The sequence below is a fragment of the Rhodamnia argentea genome, chromosome 1 (genome assembly GCF_020921035.1).
Source record: "Rhodamnia argentea isolate NSW1041297 chromosome 1, ASM2092103v1, whole genome shotgun sequence".
NCBI lineage: Eukaryota > Viridiplantae > Streptophyta > Magnoliopsida > Myrtales > Myrtaceae > Rhodamnia > Rhodamnia argentea.
Genome location: NC_063150.1, coordinates 3,241,167 through 3,258,924, shown reverse-complemented (window position 1 = coordinate 3,258,924; position 17,758 = coordinate 3,241,167). Strand labels below are relative to the sequence as shown.

The 17,758-nt window shown below is 37.2% G+C and overlaps 1 protein-coding gene and 1 long non-coding RNA gene across 2 annotated transcripts in view; one reads left to right on the top strand and one right to left on the bottom strand.

Annotated features, from left to right (window-relative positions):
* Positions 1–1,407: 1,407 nt before the first annotated feature.
* On the top strand, positions 1,408–5,281 carry LOC115748710 (protein SIEVE ELEMENT OCCLUSION B-like). Its single transcript, XM_030685300.2, has 7 exons — positions 1,408–1,757; positions 2,360–2,452; positions 2,792–3,231; positions 3,327–3,421; positions 3,533–3,663; positions 3,785–4,258; positions 4,495–5,281. Exons 1-7 carry the CDS (start codon positions 1,518–1,520, stop codon positions 5,032–5,034), a joined length of 2,013 nt encoding a protein of 670 aa, XP_030541160.1. The 5' UTR covers positions 1,408–1,517; the 3' UTR covers positions 5,035–5,281.
* Positions 5,282–11,728: 6,447 nt separating this feature from the next.
* Positions 11,729–17,758, bottom strand: part of LOC125312837 — a 26,793-nt gene continuing 20,763 nt past the window's right edge. The window contains exons 3-4 of the long non-coding RNA XR_007196894.1: positions 16,761–16,766; positions 11,729–11,741 (exon numbers count right to left, since the gene is read on the bottom strand). This is a non-coding gene — a long non-coding RNA (uncharacterized LOC125312837). The remainder of the gene's footprint in view (positions 11,742–16,760; positions 16,767–17,758) is intronic.

The window sequence follows — 17,758 nt, the reverse complement described above, 5'->3', positions numbered from 1 at the left end:
AATAATTTAAAAGGAGTATATGGTGAAACATCAAATTTAATTTTTCATATCAAATAATGGAAAATATTTTTCGAATCTTTTTCATATTTCAACCAAACACTAAAAAATATAATTATTTTTCTGGAAATTGACTTCTCGAAAAAATATTTTTCATAAGAGATTCATTTTTCGTAAAATAAAGAGAGCCTATTTCATTTAAAGTTGAAAAAATTTTAAATAAGAGATTGAAGTGCTTTTATTTTTTTCAAATAAGGAATTAAAGTATATATTATTTCAAATACGAGCTTGAAATGTCATTTTTATTTAAAAAGAAAAAGCTTAGTCATGACCATTTTCTTCATTTCTTTTTTTAAATTTTTTTCTCTTTTTTCTGTTTTCCTTTTTCTTTTTTGCCCTAGCTTCACGCTAGTGGCCGGTCTGAGGCAATGGCCAGCCACCGGCGAGCGCCTCGCCTGGGCGGAAGAACCACGTCTTCCCAGAGTCCTCCCATTCATTTCAACACCACCAACAAGAGCAGGGGCTACTGCATCTGCTGCTTTCCTCCCCTGCTTTATCTGCACCCTCAGCTTCTAGCTCTTCTTTACGTCCTTCCGCAGCTTCCGACTTCTCTTCAATTGGACGTTGCTTTCTCTTCTCGCTTTTAGGTCCTTTTCTAGCTGCCTCAGCTTTGAGGCCATTTCTTCTTCTTTGCCCCGAGCAGTCTCATCCTCCTCCTCAGGACCTCAGCCAACTCAAGCAGGTGCGAGTCTGTTTCCCTGGCTACAAGGTGGCTCTCCTTTGCTCTTTAAGATGCTTCAGCTCTTCATGAGCTTCGCCGAGCTGGGATTCCAGATCCGCAACCCGAGTTCCAAGTTTCTTTCAATCAACGGAATCGGATTGGAAACCTTGTGGAGTACGGCGATCTCCTAAGCTCAGGGCTTCGGTTAGAGAGCGGGCGAGGCAGCCCCTCGATTGCCTGAGATCAGCCACGGGCGAGAAGCTAGGAAAAAAAAGAAAAGAAAAGAAAGGAAAGGAAAGGAAAACAGCCCAAAAAAAAAGGAAAAAAAAAGAAAATAACAAAAATACTTTTGATCAGATTATTTTTTGAAATAAAAAGGTAATTCAGGTTATTTATTTGGAAAAATATTTATTTTATATCTTTATTTAGAAAAGTAAGGGCGCTTTAAATTTTTATATGAAATTCGTACATCTCTCTCCATTTTTTTTTTTTTTTGGGAGTAATCTCTCTCTTCATTTGAAAATCGCGTGTAATGATAAAAGATTTCTAAAAGGCTTGAAGATAAAATTTAGGACCACAAAGATAGCATGACCAGTCTACCCACTCCATCGAGAACATTCGTGTCGCAGCGTGCCCACTCGTCTCCCTCCTCCGCTTTAACCCCTATAAATGAGTGCCCAGGCCAAAGCACTTTCATAACCAGCTCCCCCACTCAAAACCACCTTCTTCTTCTTCTTCCTCATCGTCGTCTCGAAACCCTAGCTTCTCTCCCCCTGCATTCCTCCTCTCTTCCGTTGACATGGCAGGCCGGCTCATCTCGGCGGTCCTCGGCGGCTCTCAGCAGCGAACCAAGCAGCCTGACCAGGGACTCCTCAACAGCCTGCTCCCCGTCTTCGACGACGACAAGTTCATGAAGCAGATGGTCGACACCCACGCCCCCGACGAGGGCGACGTCGACGTTCAGGCCCTCTTCGCCCTCGTCGAGAACACCCTCAAAGGCTCGACCGCCATTGTCGACAATGTGGTTAACCCGAACAAGGTAATAATAAAAACATGTTGTTGGCCGGGTCGGGTCGGGTCGGGTCACATTGTGTGAAACGTCAGATAAGAAACTTGCCCCCCTCGATAATTAGTTGAAATGGGTCACATTTTCCATTATATAATCGGTTTACGGAGTTTATATTTGTTTCTATAAGGGATTATTTACTGAAAGAAGAACAAACATCAAAGCGAGTTTAATATTCTTTTAAATTATCGTGATTTAATTGAGTTAAAGATTATTTACTTACCCTGTTCCGACATGCCCAGTCCTTATTCTAATGAATCAGGTCATTATTTTCTTCAAAAGTTTATCAAAAAAATCCTCAATTTTTCGATTGTAACAATTTAATTTAAAATTTTTTAATTGTGCTAATTTTTTGGTAGAATTTTTTTTTGAGTTGTGTAGAAAACGTACATGAGGTTGAGGTGATGGATCACTCAGGTCTTAAGATAGGTGAGAAATAAATCCAAAGGCTATTGTGGCGCACCGGAACATTTTGTCGTGTTATGTGAGGAGGACCATTAAATGATTTTGGTTTTTCCTACCTAATCATTGTACGAGAGTTGGAATTAGCAGTTAACCAGGTTGGATTCGTGCAGGCAAGCTCGGCACCAGCTTCGACCCCGGAATTTAAGCCTGCGAAGGAGGGTTTCACTCCCCCTCTGTCGACAATTAGTGAAGTTACTTGCCAGGTAATCCACGGTGAAGATGTTAATCACTTCCGATAATCACTTTTATTTTTCTCTGAAATTAGAAATTTCCCTTGATTATTTGTCGTTGTGCCTTAAACATTGAATCCTAATCACGTCCTCGAAGAGTAGGGTTTAGTGTCGCTACGATGAACTTGATCTATACAGTTGATCTTGGTTTAGAAATTAGAACACGCTAGACTGAATATCCAGCGTCATTAATTAGATGTAAACTTATTTACTAGATAGTGAATATCCACACAATTTGGTGCGGATTAAAGTATCAAGATCAACTTCAAAAGTTTCTAATATTCATCAAGCGCATTCACAACCATTTGGCAGATTACGTGCAAAGCCTTGGACAATAAGAATGTGCGCGAAACGATGTCCGTGATCTTCCACGAGCTATCGAGCTACTCATTGGTCGCCAAGGCCGTCGTCACGCTGTCGTCCTTGGCACTGTACTACGGCGACTTCTGGCGGCTCGCCCGGATCGAGCCCTCGGACAAGCTGGCACAGTCCATGGCCGTCTTGAAGGGGTTACCTGCAATCACGAAGCCGCTCGAGCCACAGAAGATCCAGGTGTTTGGAGTGCTCAATGACTTGATCAAGACCACGCTCGAAATGACTCAGTGCATCGTGGAGTTCGACCACGACAGCAAGGATGTTCCGGAGCTGGCCAAGGTCATCGACATTACTTCCACCGTTTATCAGATCATCATCACTGTCCTCGGTTGCTCCATCCAGTTCACTGCCCTTATCACTACTATACCGGCCGACGAGTATGCTTCTTATGCTTTCGACAATAGCTCTTTGTCAAATTACTTCAAAACCTCATACTTCCTAACGAATGGCCACTTTAATTCCTTGATCTTAGGTCGAAGGGACGAGATCTTCCGGCATTCGCTCGCAAAGTGAACATGATTCACCACAGCATCAAGAGGCAGCTGGAGGAGTTTAAGCTAAAAAAGGGTGAGCCACAAGATTCGCAATCGAATCGAATAGGATCAGAGAACTTCAATTTGTTGCCATACTCATGAAAACGGACTGACGAATCTGATAGAAGAATGTCTGTTAATCCAGAGGAGATTAGAGAGTACCAGAGGCTGCAGCGGCTTTTTAACGCGCCTACGGACAATGTGGAGCTCATTAAGGCGCTGTTTTACACCAAGGACGGTCCTCAGCCGCTTTACCGTGGCTCCAAGAAGACCACGGTTAGCCTTTAGTAGCATATGATCGAACTCCTTAGCACCAACTTCGATTTCATCAGGAATGCTTTTGTTTCCGATTCAAGGAGTGAGATTGATGTTATCTGGTTTACATGCTGGTCGACAGGATAAGATCGAATGCCTCAGGAGGAAGAATGTGTTGCTGCTCATCTCTGACCTGAAGCTATCCTCCCATGACCTCTCCATCCTCGTGAAGATCTACAACGAGCCCAAGTTCCAGGAGAGTCACGAGATTCTGTGGATCCCGGTCATGGACCAGGAGGGCGAGGACCTGCCCAACATTTTCGAGAAACTACAGTCCCAGATGCCGTGGTGCTCGATGCACCACCCGACCCTGGTAAACAAGGTGGCCATCAAGATCATCAAGGAGAAGTGGCACTTCAGGAATGAGCCCATCGTGGTGGTGCTGGATCCGCAAGGGAAGGTTGAGTCCCAGAACGCGATGAGCATGATTAGGATGTGGGGGTTTAATGCGTTTCCCTTCACGGACGGCGTGGTGACAACCCTTTGGAGAAGCCGCGAAATCAGCTGGTTCGAGCTCCTTGTGAATGACTCCATAGCCCCTGGCGTGCAGGCTGCGGTAAGTGAACTCGGACTAGCACTGTGGATTTCGATGTCTGAGTCACAAGAGCATCATCCAAATAGCCCCAAAGAACAAATTAAACTGCTCAAAATTGATATCGGCTTCAAGTTAAGTCATGGCATTCAAATGTGCATTCTCTTAGGTGTAACTTTCTATCATGATTGTTCTGTAAGGATAAGAAGAGAGTTTACATGAATGAATTACATGATGATTTTGCTATTTCGATCAATCAGATCAAATCGGAGAAGCTCATTTTCTTGTACGGAGGTGAAGACACAAAGGGCGTGGCCGAAGTAGAAGTGTACCTGAAGAAGATCATCGAGGACGGTAACTCCATTGTGGCATGCAACGTCGGGAAGATTCAGCTCTTCTGGACTCGCCTCGAGAGCTGCATGTTCTCCATGTTGCAGGGGAAAGCGGACATCCTCGACCCGCTGCTGCAAGACGTCCTCAAGCTCTACACCAACTTCAAGAAGGATGGCGGGTTCGCCCTCCTCACGAAGGGTACCCGCGTCGTGATCAACACGCCCTTGGCCTCCGCGTCGAAGGTGCTGGTCCAGTACGATACCTGGAAGAAGCAAGTGAATGTGGACGGCAAGACCTTCGACGTCGTGCTCAAGGAGCACCACGACAAGGTGGTGGCTCCCCAGACGTGCCACCACTTCTACATCCCAAACATGGTCGGGTACGTCCCGGAGAATGTGAAGTGCCCGGTTTGCCCCCGCGTGATGAAGAACATTGTGAAGTTTGAGTGCTGCCATGGTGCACATTAGGGTGCACAAAGCTTGAAAGCTTGAAGCCCTCACTATCAATAACGTGGCTAAGAATGTCAAGAGGCACTGTGGATTGGAGAGAGTAGGAGGAGGTTTTGACGTCTGTCCGTAAGATGTTTGTCGCAAAGTGTGTGTCGTAACGCGACAAACTACATGTAATCCTGTAGCTCGTGGTCTTTTTATGTACTGTGAGAATGTGTAATCTGCGTATGGTTAATTAAGAATAAGTTATGTTGTTTGTGTCGCATGTTTCCTTGTTAAAGTATTTCACGTCACTTATTTATAGAATATATTAATTTCTCATTAGAAACTCAGTGCCAAAATTTTGTTGACACCTAAATTGCGTGACAATTGTAATCCTTTACTATCAATAACGTGGCCAAGGATGTCCAATTGCGTGACAATCCCTATATGCTAGACAAATCATGGAGTTGTGTTTCCAAGTCCAAATCATTTTTACCTCCGCCAGCCGCACAAGTGGGATGAAATCAACTTTGAGTCCAGGTACAAATCCCACGTTCAGGACAATGCCATGCTTTCTGTTGATTTCAATTACATCATCCTCACCATCATCTTCCCATTCGACCGGCAGTTTCGCAGTTTTCAAAAAGAGAGCAAGAAAGGCGTAAAAGAGAGAACAAAATCATGCTTATGAATTTTGAGATATTGTGCTCTAGTTCTCATCTTCCCAAATCATTTTGCTTTTATCTGACTCCCTCATCGTCGATGTGGGACCAATTCTAGGATTTTTTAAATTATTTATTTGTTTATGAATTTGAATCAAATTAATTTAATTGAAATAATCATAAAAATGATAGTTTATCGTGTGTATATATATATATACACACACACACACACATTTAATATACAACACATCTCAACGTGTCGAAATTTTCTATTCTTCTCTCTCTCTCTCTCTCCTTCCCTTAACAATTCAAAAAAGAGAAGAGAAGAGAAAAGAAAAGATAGAAAAAACTTCAAAAAAAGAATCAACATCAGCTTCGCCGATGCTACATAGGACGGTCAGTATCCATATCATCAACTTCAAGCCAAAATTGGCCGGAAGGACTCAATTAGCAAAATGTGAAAAATATTATGGGTTCAATTCGAAAAACAAAAAAAGTTAGGACTGAATTGACACAATTGCATTAGTTTTATGGCTTTTTTTGGTAATTTTCCCATCACAATGTTCACATATTTCCAAAATGCTTTTGCTTACAACATATATAATGAGGTTGATCTTTATATAAAGTCGGATAAATTTTCGTTTGATTGATTAGTACTACTTATTCAGTAGTAGGGATCGAATGCAACAACTGCGAGATCTCATACTGACGAGATTAATTTTTGGTGGGTGAATGCATAGCTCCGATGCGGTAAAGAGATCCTGTTTTTATATTACGACGTCTCCCATTCAAAATAATTTTTGAGGCAGCCATAGAACAAGGGATGGGCAAGCAGGGGCCACTGCCCCCCTTGAGCTCTCGCAGCTCATAATAAACCCAAAAGGCTAATTATTTTTCTTTACTAGGTGTTGGTGGGTGGAGACAAATTTTATTAAGGGCTTTTTCTTTTTCTTTTGCTTTTGCCTTTTCTCTTCTTTTTTTCTTTTAAGTTAAAAGCTACACAATATAAAGCGGCTATTAAGCTCTAGCAGAGTAGCGAATAGAGAAAAAAGAAAAAGAAAGGCCGCGACAGCTTTAGACGTGTTCTCAATCTCTTTGTGCCTTGATCTTGACAGAAGATTATCATTGTATTCATAATTTCTTCGAAATTTAGTGGATTGACAAAGTGCCTTTGCTTAAAGTCATAGCTCAAATTTGGGTGAACTTCGATAACAAACTCTTTGGTGTATTCTTCAAATTCCTTATTATATTCTTCTAACGTGGATTGTTTGCTTGGGCTATTTTCTGGAACCGGTGTGCGATTCCAAACAACCGGTATCAGAACCCGAGTTGGCCGATCGAGAACATCGAGGGTCTTTCGGCGACATTTGATTGAAAGCAAATGGTGTGGCGGAAGATAAATCGGAATCAATAAATTCAACGAGCAGGATTTTGGATGGTGGAAACTCCAAACCGAGGACTATCTTTATTATTGTCTTTTTTTTTTTCCGTTTTCCTTTTATGAGGATGTCCAAGAAATATAAGTGTAATGACTTTGGTTGATATTTCAGTTATCATGCTGACTTTTCCACAAAAAAACGAAGTTTGTAAACCCTTGGAAGTTGCTAAGTGTATAACTATGTCAGCGGACATGGATTTGACAAATAAGCAAAGTAAAGATGATATTGGAATTCTACCAAAAAAAAAAAAAAGGGATATGGAAATATAGCTAATAAAAAAGGAGAATGCAAATGCATGTGCCGGAATTATTGATTGTCGCATGATTCTGATGAGAATTGATGTTCTCAATTGCCCCACCATCATTTCTTTGCTTCTTTGTGTGAATGGCCCTTCGTTGAATTATAGCATTGTGAGAAAGAATGCCTTCTAGTCTAAGCTAATGATATAGTGTGCGTGACTCTCGTGGACACAAAAATAAAAATAAAGTAATGTTTTGTGTAAAATTTACTTCACGTTAAGCCCCTTCTAATGTTTCTCCTTCCAACAACATAATTTTCATTTAAGCATCTTTTGACATGGAGAAAATTAGCTGTCTAATTATTGTCAGCCGTTCCAAGTGGCTCATCAAAGTGTCGGTAACTTTAGGAAAAAATTATTCAGAATAACTACATTAAAATTTCATGCAAAGTTTTCAGATTAAATGGGCAAAATTGAAAAGTTTAGGACCGAATTATCATTCGTATAATATGTTTAGGATTGATTGGACAATTTCTCCATCCCCGCCATATGTTTAGTACGTAAGCAATAGATAGTAAATCCTTTTCATTAGAAGAATGGACCCACCTAACCACCACTCAGACCATTAGCGATCCGCACTCTAAAAGGAACGACAAAGGGGGGCAGGTAATGTATAGCCACTGATATGATGTCTAGGTAGGAAAAATAATTCTTAGCTACCGACTACATTTACTCCTTTTAGAAATTAATTTTTAATGGGACCGCCCCACGACATTATAACAATTGAGTATTGAGTCAGCTCATGCCAGATATTCAATAGCTCTACATTGATTTCTATTGAAAAAAATCGCTAAAAATCTTAAACTATATCCATTATGACACGTTTATAAAAAAAATTCGTGACACAAAAAATCATAAACTTGTATTAAAGTGACATATTTACTCTAAACTTATAGTGGTGTGGCACATTTACCAAAAAAAATTTCTTATCAAAATTTTTTTCTTATGCTCGTAAGTTTTGAGTTTTTAGTGTCACAAAAAAAAAATTAGGGTCAATGTGTTACTCAGTATAAATTTGACGTTTTTGGTATCAAGAGAAATTTTTTTGGATAAATGTGCCACACCGGTATAAATTTGGTGTTATAACAAAGTTTGGGATAAATGTATTATAGTGAACATAATTTAGAGATTTTGCTGGAGTTTTTTCCCATTTCTATTGATCTTACTGTCGGCATAAGAAATAACTCGATCCCTCACCTCTGAACGGCCGTTGACCGAAACCCTAAATTTAGTGCATGTCGATGTACCTACGCATCTCAATCGCCACTCTAAATTGGCCAAACGTGTGACCCACAATCCTCGCAGAGCGGGACATAGCATAAAACCAAAACCATCTAAAGTCCAAGGACCACCTAAATTCCTCACGTGAATTGTTGCCTCTCTGGTTTTTTTTTTTTCCTCCCTTTCCTTTTTTGGTATTTTATTCATTTCTTTCTTTCTTTTACCTGGAGAAAATCTTTCGCCCTATACAATCTTGGACGAGCACCACATGTTGGGACGAACGATTCACCGCGTTCTCCGTACAAAATCCTGCCTTGGACTCCGCCCAACTTCGCATCCCCTTTAAAGCTCCTTTCACCCAGGTCCCATTCCTGTCACCATTTTGATAAATGCAATACTTTCTCGATATATGAGACACAAAGTATTTCGATTGTCAAATTTGAGATACGGTATTTCTCGAAATATAATATTATTAAATTATGTCTAGTATGACACATTTACTTTAAAAAAAAAATTTAGATTACTTGAGATAAATATTGGACTTTCGTATTTTTCAGAGTCAAATGATTGACTCATTTCACAATACTATATTTCGTTTAGGGAAAATACCACAAAAAGTCTTAAATTGTGTCTAGTGTGACACATTTATTCTAAACTTTTTTTGTGACATCAAAAACTCTCAAACTTGTACTCGTGTGACATATTTATCCCAAATAATTTTTATGTCACAAAAAATTTCAAACTTACATCAATGTGACATATTTACCTCAAATTATCTTTTTGCGACATAAAAAACCTCAAATTTGTAAGCTTGTGACATATTTGTCCTAAATTTTGAGGTAAATATGCCATACAAATATAAATTTAGAATTTCTAGTGTCACAAATAAAAAAAATAAGATAAATGTGCTATATTAGTATAAGTTTAGGATAAATGTGTCACATGAATAAAAATTCAGAAATTTTTGTGATATAAATTTTTTTAAAGATAAATGTGTCATAATGGATATAATTTGAGATTTTTAGTGGTTTTTTTTCCTTTCGTTCGCATTGGTCATGCATTCCCATGCAAATGCCTCGTCTCCGACAAATCACCATCGCTGGGGTCGTCCCTGTCCCTGTTTGCTTTGATTGACGCCACGCCGAGTCTTATCTTTTCAGACCACGTGGTCGAATGGCCATGTGCGTAAAACCTCAGCCGCTCATTTCTTATCTTCGGGTACACCCCACAACTGGTCATTATTGTCAAGCTCTCGTGAGGTACGTGCTGGTGCTGCTTTTATTTCTTTTTCTCTCCCTTTCTTTTTCCATCAATTTTTCTTTTGTTTTTTTTTGTTTTACCTTTCTTTCTTAATAATTGTAAGTTTAACATCATGAAAAACTCAAAATTAATACTTTTATGAAAAATTTATTCCAAATTAATTTTTTTAATAAAAAACTCTAAATTAATCTGCTCGTAAAAAATTTATCCAAAAAATAATTCTTTAATTAGAAAAAATTCCAAATTTCTGTACTTGTGATAAATTTACCACGAGTTAATTTTTTTTATCACAAAAAATCTTAAATTAATCTATCTGTGGCAAATTTACCTTACCATCAAAAACCCCAAATTGATACATTTATGACAAATTTGCCCTCTGTGAGTGTTCGTTAGATTGAGTTAATACCTTGAATAACCCTAATCGATACACTTATGACAAACAGAAGGTAAAAATCCTAAACGGATACATCTGCCAACTAACATGTATCATCCAACTCAACAATTTGAAAGTAAAATTCAAAGGTAACTAATGGGGGATAAATTCGTCACAGGTCTTCCAGTTCTAAGAATTATTTTTAGATAAATTTGTTACAAGTTATCGGTTTAAGATTTTTCGTGGTCAAAAAATAAGTTAGAGATAAATTTGTCATAAGTGTATCAATTAAGGACTTTTCCTGATATTAACCTTAATTGTAATAAGTTTGCTTCTACTTCTCTTTTTCTTTTTTGGAGGGAACATTAAAAAATAATTGAGATGCAAAAGATAAAGAATAAAGAACAAGAAGGAATACACCATTTCCAACATAAGAAGTAAGAGCTAAGGTCCTGCGATATGAAGGCAAATCTTTGGATCCTGCATTACTGTAACTGACAATTAAGAGAAACAACATTATATATTCTTTTACGTGAAGATAATTCCTTTAAGTTCTTCTTGCTTCATGCGATCATATACTTTTCAGATATGTCAGGTGAAATGTATGGTGAAAGTTAGGGTTTGCCCAACTTTGAATTACTTTGAATTGGAAGTAAGAAATTCCCATTTGCCCAGTTCCGATAGCTCAATTATTAGAATTACTTGGAATAATTCTGCATAGTGCTGAGAATAATATCACATGCATCATGGCACCCCGTTGGGAACTGAAAAGGCGGGTTTTGCATAATGAATAAAGGGCGGTTTCCGAGGCGAATGATGGAACCAAGACGAGAAAAAGTGAATGATCAAGAGAATCGCGAGGAAAATTTGACACCATAAAAGCCGATCGCCATGATCCGGCGATGTCATGTGCGCAAGTGTGAATTTATACTGTTCGCTCAGGCTTTTCTTTATCTTTTGGATCCGCAAAAATGGTAAAGGGAGATCAACCATTGGAGTCATTTTCTATCAGCATTACTGTATGGATCTCACATTCATTACAAAATATTCATTTCAACTCATAACTATTGAGCTTATTCGTAGATAGAAATCGAAAAATCTATTCACGTGAGAGACTAAATACCCAAAAAACGAACTAGGTAGAAATTAACCACCCAAAAAATGAACTAGGTAGAAATTAACTTAAGACATGACTTGAATTTGAGATTTCATTTAAGATATAGTGATGTTGCCATCATTTGATATCACGTTCGATGGTCGTTTGTTATAATTTCTAGTCACGTGAATTGACATCCTTATTGGTAACCCAAAAAAAGGTGATTTTACTCATGACCCGTGTGATGTTACTTGTCTCTTTAATGATTGAATGGGTCAAGCTATTTTCGATGAATGCTTATAAAAAGGAAAATCGCCAAAAAAGCCTTAAATTTAATGCGGTTGTATCAATTCAATTTTAAACTTTTTTTTTTTTGGCCAATTGAGTTCCAAAACTTTTATATTTGTGCCAGTTCAGTCAATTTGGCGGGTGACACTAATATGGATAATTTTTTTTTTATGATACTTCAATAATTTTTGAATTTTTATTATTTTTATGTTTTTTTTTTAAATAATTTGTGATTGTTCCAGTAGAAATGAAACAAATAATACGATAGATTTTTCATGTCTTTTTTTTTTGTTAGGGTTGGTGACCTCCACGGTCGCCAACCACCGGGTGAGGGTCGCTATCCTTGCCAAGGGCCAACGAGGGCTCATAGGCCCTCGCCCGATGGTCGGCGGCTGCCAAGGACTCACAGTCCTTCGCCCGATGGGCGACAGCCTCCGCCCTAACAAAAAACAAAAAAAAAAAAAAAAAAAAAAGACAGGGAAAAAATTTATTAAAAAATATAAATGAAATATTATTAAAAATTATTCACTTCAATGCCGTCCGATTAAATGTACTGAATTGACACAAATGTAAAGGTTTAAGATTCAATTGTAAAAAAAAAAAAAAAAAGTTTAGCATGGAATTGACACAGTTACAATAAGAACAGGCCTGCATTGTAGCCTTGCTTTGTCTTTAGTAGTAACTATCATAAGTAGAACACTGGAATTCAGTGGCACTATTTTAGCGCTATACTAAAAGCAAGTAGATTACATATTTTAAACGATAATTTTTGGCATATGGATTTCATCAAAAAGTGTCTTGTGATATTACAACTTCTAATCAGTTGACTGAAGTTAAATCACGTTTATCAGTAACTTTTAACCCCATTTAGGAATGAAGATATAAAACTCTTGCAATATGCGAACTAAGATATTACCATTATTTGATTGAGTTGAAAACAGTTAACCAAATACAACGACTAACGTTAAACATGTTTAAAAGGCATTAATCTTAAGCTAAGAAGAAGATATCTATGCCGAATGGAGCACAAAAAATTTGAATTAAAAATAAAAGAGAAAAATGGAAATAATAGAGTTCAATAATATATCGGAATCCTTACCAAAAAAAAAAAAAATAATATATCGGAAAAATAAGCAATATATTCATCGAAAAGAGCTTTCTGAGGAGATTATGGATTATTTCATGTCGTTCAAATTAACCACTCGGAGCGATTAGTGATCGTGACTTTAGTGGATCAAAATAATGGATCCAGCGAGAGCAACCATCATCCATTTTGCTCCAAATAAATCATTGTGTGCGACAAGTTAAATCAAAATAACGTCCACGCGAAGTGATCCGTGATAGGACGCAAAGTAAGCCTCTGCAAAATCAAAATCGAGTCGGTGCAAAATGAGCTGTAAATGTTCCCAATTTCATGAGAACCGTCGTCCAATTTGAAAAGTTTTTCGTACATACAATGTCTATGAGAACCATTTTGAGAACTTCAAAAACCTATAAGAATATTAACGTTGTCCATTTATCGAGGAGGCAACACAAGTCCCATGTAACAAAGGAGTGTGATTGTCCTAAGGGTAAAAGTCACAAAAGACCTAAAATTAGGCTCACTTTGACATATTTACTTGAATTTATTTGCGACACCCAAAGCTCCAAACTTGTACCCTTGTGATACAATAATCCTATACTTATACTTGTATGACATATTTATCCCAAGCTTTTTATACACCAAACTTGTACTGGCGTAACATATTTATCTTATGTCAAGGTTTTTTTTTTTTTCCTACTTTATCTTCACCACAGCCCTGACTTCCATCGCCATCCTCAACGTCACTGTTGCCATTGCCAACCAAGGAAGAAAGCAAAGGAGGAAGTAAATGAAAAGAAAAAAGAAAACGAGAAAAAAATATAACGAGTTGACATACTTCTGTCAAGTGAGCTCTATGTTAATACTGTATCGCTTTCGTCATTCATGTAGGTAGCCACAAAAGATTTTTAATGGCGTTCGTTAATGGAATCTTGACAAAAAATAAATGTCATATAGGTATAGGTTTGGGATTTTTTGTGTCACACAAAAAAGTTTAGGATAAATGTATCATACGGGTATAAGTTTGAAATTTTTAGTGTAATAAAAAAAAAATCAATGGTAAGTATCGTGGAGCATAATTTGAAGGTTTTTTTTTTTATAACTTTTTTCCTTGTTTTAAACATAGACAGTGCTCCTATGATTTTAATCTATTGTCACTATTTACTACACCAAAATTTGATTTTAGTGAAGCACCAGTACTTTATTGGGTTTTTTTTTGTCATAAGTACTTTATGGCTTAAATATTGGGGAAATTTTTTTTTTCTCAAAATGGTATTTCATTCACTTCCTCGATCGAAATACCAGAGAGAAATATCTCAATTAAAAGAACACAACTTCAAATCAAAATAAATCCCAAACAATTTCAAAACAGAACAAACTCCATGTAACAAGAGAAATCATCATAATAAAGTTAGAGTTCACACACTCAAAGAACACACCTAATCAAAATTGACGGCCGATCACCGAACTCGCCTTTAGTAATAAGCACACACCGAAAACTCCCCGATGCTATGACTTTGCTTTTCAGCGGTGCGAGTCTATGTTTGGCATCCCCAACACTATCACCAAGCAGAGTAAAAAGGATGAACAATAGATTTGACATCGGTGAGAGCGAAACCTTCACAAAGCTTATCCGATCTACGTTCACAAAGCTCCTTTGATCTCCTTCGAAACTAAACTTCTTCACCAATGAAATTTGAGAAAATCGAAATCTCGTAAATATACACGCAAAAAATCTCAAATTTAGACAAGATCGGGATAGAAATCTCCCCTAAATGAGAAAGAAAAGCTTCCAGATCTAGACTAAATCAGAAGAGAAAAGCTCCCAAACGGGAAGAAAACAAGGAAAATAGATAGAGAACCAAAACCACCAAGAAGGGGAGAGAGGGAGAGATCTAGCTCAAACCCTCCCCTTCATAGAAATTAAAGAAGAAAACCTTGTGAAGGTAGAGGCAGAGGAAATAACTAGGGCCGGCTAGGGACATTACTAGTTCAATTGTAAACTTATTGTACGGATATCAATTCAACTTTAAACTTTTCAATTTTGTTAATGTAGTCATAAACCTTCGTGCAAAATTTAAATGTAGTCCTTCCAATCAATTTCCATTAGAAATTTCTGACTCGACGTCCATTATCTCCGGCCGTCTAACATGTCATGCGGACGTAGATAACTTGTGGGTTGCCACGTTAGCGATTTCCAGTGGCAATTGGCCAAATGGATTACATTGAAATTTTATGAAAATGTTTATGACTATATTGATAAAATTGAAAAGTTTAGGACTGAATTAATGTGCGTTTGGTTTGACTTTTCCAAAAGGCTTTCAGCCTCCAAAATCCTTTGGGAGAATGTTGAAATGTTTGGTTCAGCATTTGGTCAAATGCTAAAAGGTTTTTTTCTTTTCAAAACTGCCCTCATTAATTTCTTAATTTTTCTATTTTGCCCCTTTAGTTATTGTACATCATTTTCACATTTGAGGAGGCTAGATCTTGTCGGCAAGAGGCCAGCTGCCCGGGCGAGGGCCACTTGGGCTTGCATTTCTCCAAAATCCATTTGAAATACTAAACCAAATCCACCACACAATTATTTTATTAGCCATCGAGGCCATGTTGTATACGGATAGAGACTAGATGAATTTAGGCCACAGATTCCTCAGATTATACTATTCTGTGACAAAAGTCTACGTGGTCCTGTGCTCTAAGTTTGTATACTGGTCAAAAATAATTTTCCACCTTATTATCTTTTCATATGTATGTTTTATACATCTACACGTGTACGATTTACAACCATAAGTATGATCGACCAATTTATGATAGATTGTTGCAAATTGTGGCTCTGACAAGAATCACAGCTATGCAATGCGCACATTCTTTATTTTGTACGTTAATTAATTTATTTTTTTGTCGCTTCACGCAAGAAAGATTGAGGATCAAGGAGAACATCCGATCCAGTTAATATGAGTTTTCTTTTAATTTAATTTCATAATGGGATTCTAATTAAGATTTACACTCTTCATATATCACCTGCATGTAATTGGTCTTTGGATCAAAATTGATAAACTGTTCATTAGTCTTTTATGAGTTTCTTGTTTGGTTCTTGCAAAGTAATGACATTCAGTTGTCCAAAGGACAAAAATAATCCTGTCGTGGATTAATTTTCAATTGAATGTTCGGTGTGTTTTTTGGTGAAGGTACTGCCAACCTCTTTCATTTGCTATTATACTGTGTATATCACCTCTTTTATTCAATCTTGTTGAGAAAATAACACAAATAATCCATAAATTTTAGTTCAACGTGTAATGTTGTTCTTGAACTTTTAACTTCATATATAAGTGTCCAATCTAATCCCTAAACTATATGAAAATGTTTTTTGTTGCCTTTTTTGTTAATCCAAGTTAATAAAATTTACTGATGTGGCTTCCAGTCCTATAAAGTTTGAACGGCGAATTAAAATAACAGTGCACATGGATTATCTAAGTATGATATTCATATCAAATCATGATATAATAATGGATATGTTAATGCCCTCATTTTTTTTTTTACTTTTCCAAATAGATGGTTAAAAAGATAGACATATTGACTTATCATTTTCAAAAGTCCAACTCTACGTATAGTAGTCCACGTCATCAAATAACGTCTAACTTGTAGTTTGAGATTTTACCGATAGTTTAGGTAGCACAATGAACATTGAGCCAAAATCCAAGGACCATTCGTGTTGCTTTCCCAATTTTACTCTTCATCCTCTAGAATTATTACGTCACAAGGCTTTCTCAAAGTGTAGAAAGTCTTTCATTATGTAGAATGTACTGCTTTAATTATGATTCGCAAATTAACTTGTGTAGAGTTGGCTTAGTATAGCAATTAATCATAGTGTACCATTATATGCGGAACGTTATTTTGTTTATAGTTTTATAAACATTGGAAAAATTAGTGACACGCTCAAATCATCATCAAAGATGTGAAACTGATGTGCCATTGCGACAATGGAAAGTTGGAAACAATGACCATATACTTAATCATATAGAGTGTCCAAAGGGTCCACCCTACTAATTCCTATTAGAAGCAGTGGAGCCAAAGACATGACAACCTTAAAAAAAATTTAAAAAAAAAGGAGTGAAAAATATAAGGAATTGTGTTAATCACCCCGTGAGCCCCACAATTGACTTCGATTTCCCTTGCGAGGGCAAATGGAAGGAGACAGTTGAGGAAGAATCCATGGATCGATTGCGCAATCGATGACAGCATTTTGAAATAAAAAAATAAAAAAATCCAGAAATTATATGATGAAATGGATGTGAATTTATGGATCTGGAGAGAATATACCGTTTACTTGTGAAAAAGTACAATTGAAAATCCTAAAACTTTGTCCAATGCCGCATCAATAACCCAAACTTTTGTTTCGTGTTACCTATCCCCACAACTTGTATTAGTGTGATATATATCTTCCGTCTACTCTAAAAACCTGAACTTTTCCAATTGCTATATCAATATTCCAAACTTTTTAGTACTAGTGTGATTTATACCTTCTGGATATCACAAAAAAACCTTAAATTATGTCAACTGTGACATCAATACTCCAAATATTTTTCATTTGGGTCACCAATATCCAAAATTTGTACTTGTGATCCAAAAAATACCTTCCGTCACAATTCAGTCCAAGGCAACCATTAAAGATCTAACGTGACGGCTTGCAAACGGAGTTGACGTGAATTTGATATGGTTCTAATCTAGTCCAAAGTGATGTTCATCCAATTGCAAGTTTGACAAGGCTATGGCTTATATACATCAGAATCCACTAGGAATTCATCTGTTAAGATGACAACTTGTCAAAGTTTAAGGGTTTTTTTTTTAATGGACCTTCATGATAACAGAATTGTGACGGAGTGTATTTGGTCAACTTGGTATAAGAGGGATTTTTCGTGACATAAAAAAGTGTGAAGTTTTAGTATATAGTGAGCGTAGTTTAAGGTTTAATGATACAAAAAGACGTTTGACCTTGGCGTAATTGGAGGCATAAATCATGATTTTTAGCGACACAAGAAAAT

Coding starts and splice junctions, on each gene's coding strand:
- LOC115748710 (XM_030685300.2), top strand. CDS start 1,518: ATGGCAGGCCGGCTCATCTCGGCGGTCCTCGGCGGCTCTCAGCAGCGA. Junction 3,232..3,326: donor ACTACTATACCGGCCGACGA/GTATGCTTCTTA, acceptor CCTTGATCTTAG/GTCGAAGGGACGAGATCTTC. Junction 3,664..3,784: donor GTGGCTCCAAGAAGACCACG/GTTAGCCTTTAG, acceptor GCTGGTCGACAG/GATAAGATCGAATGCCTCAG.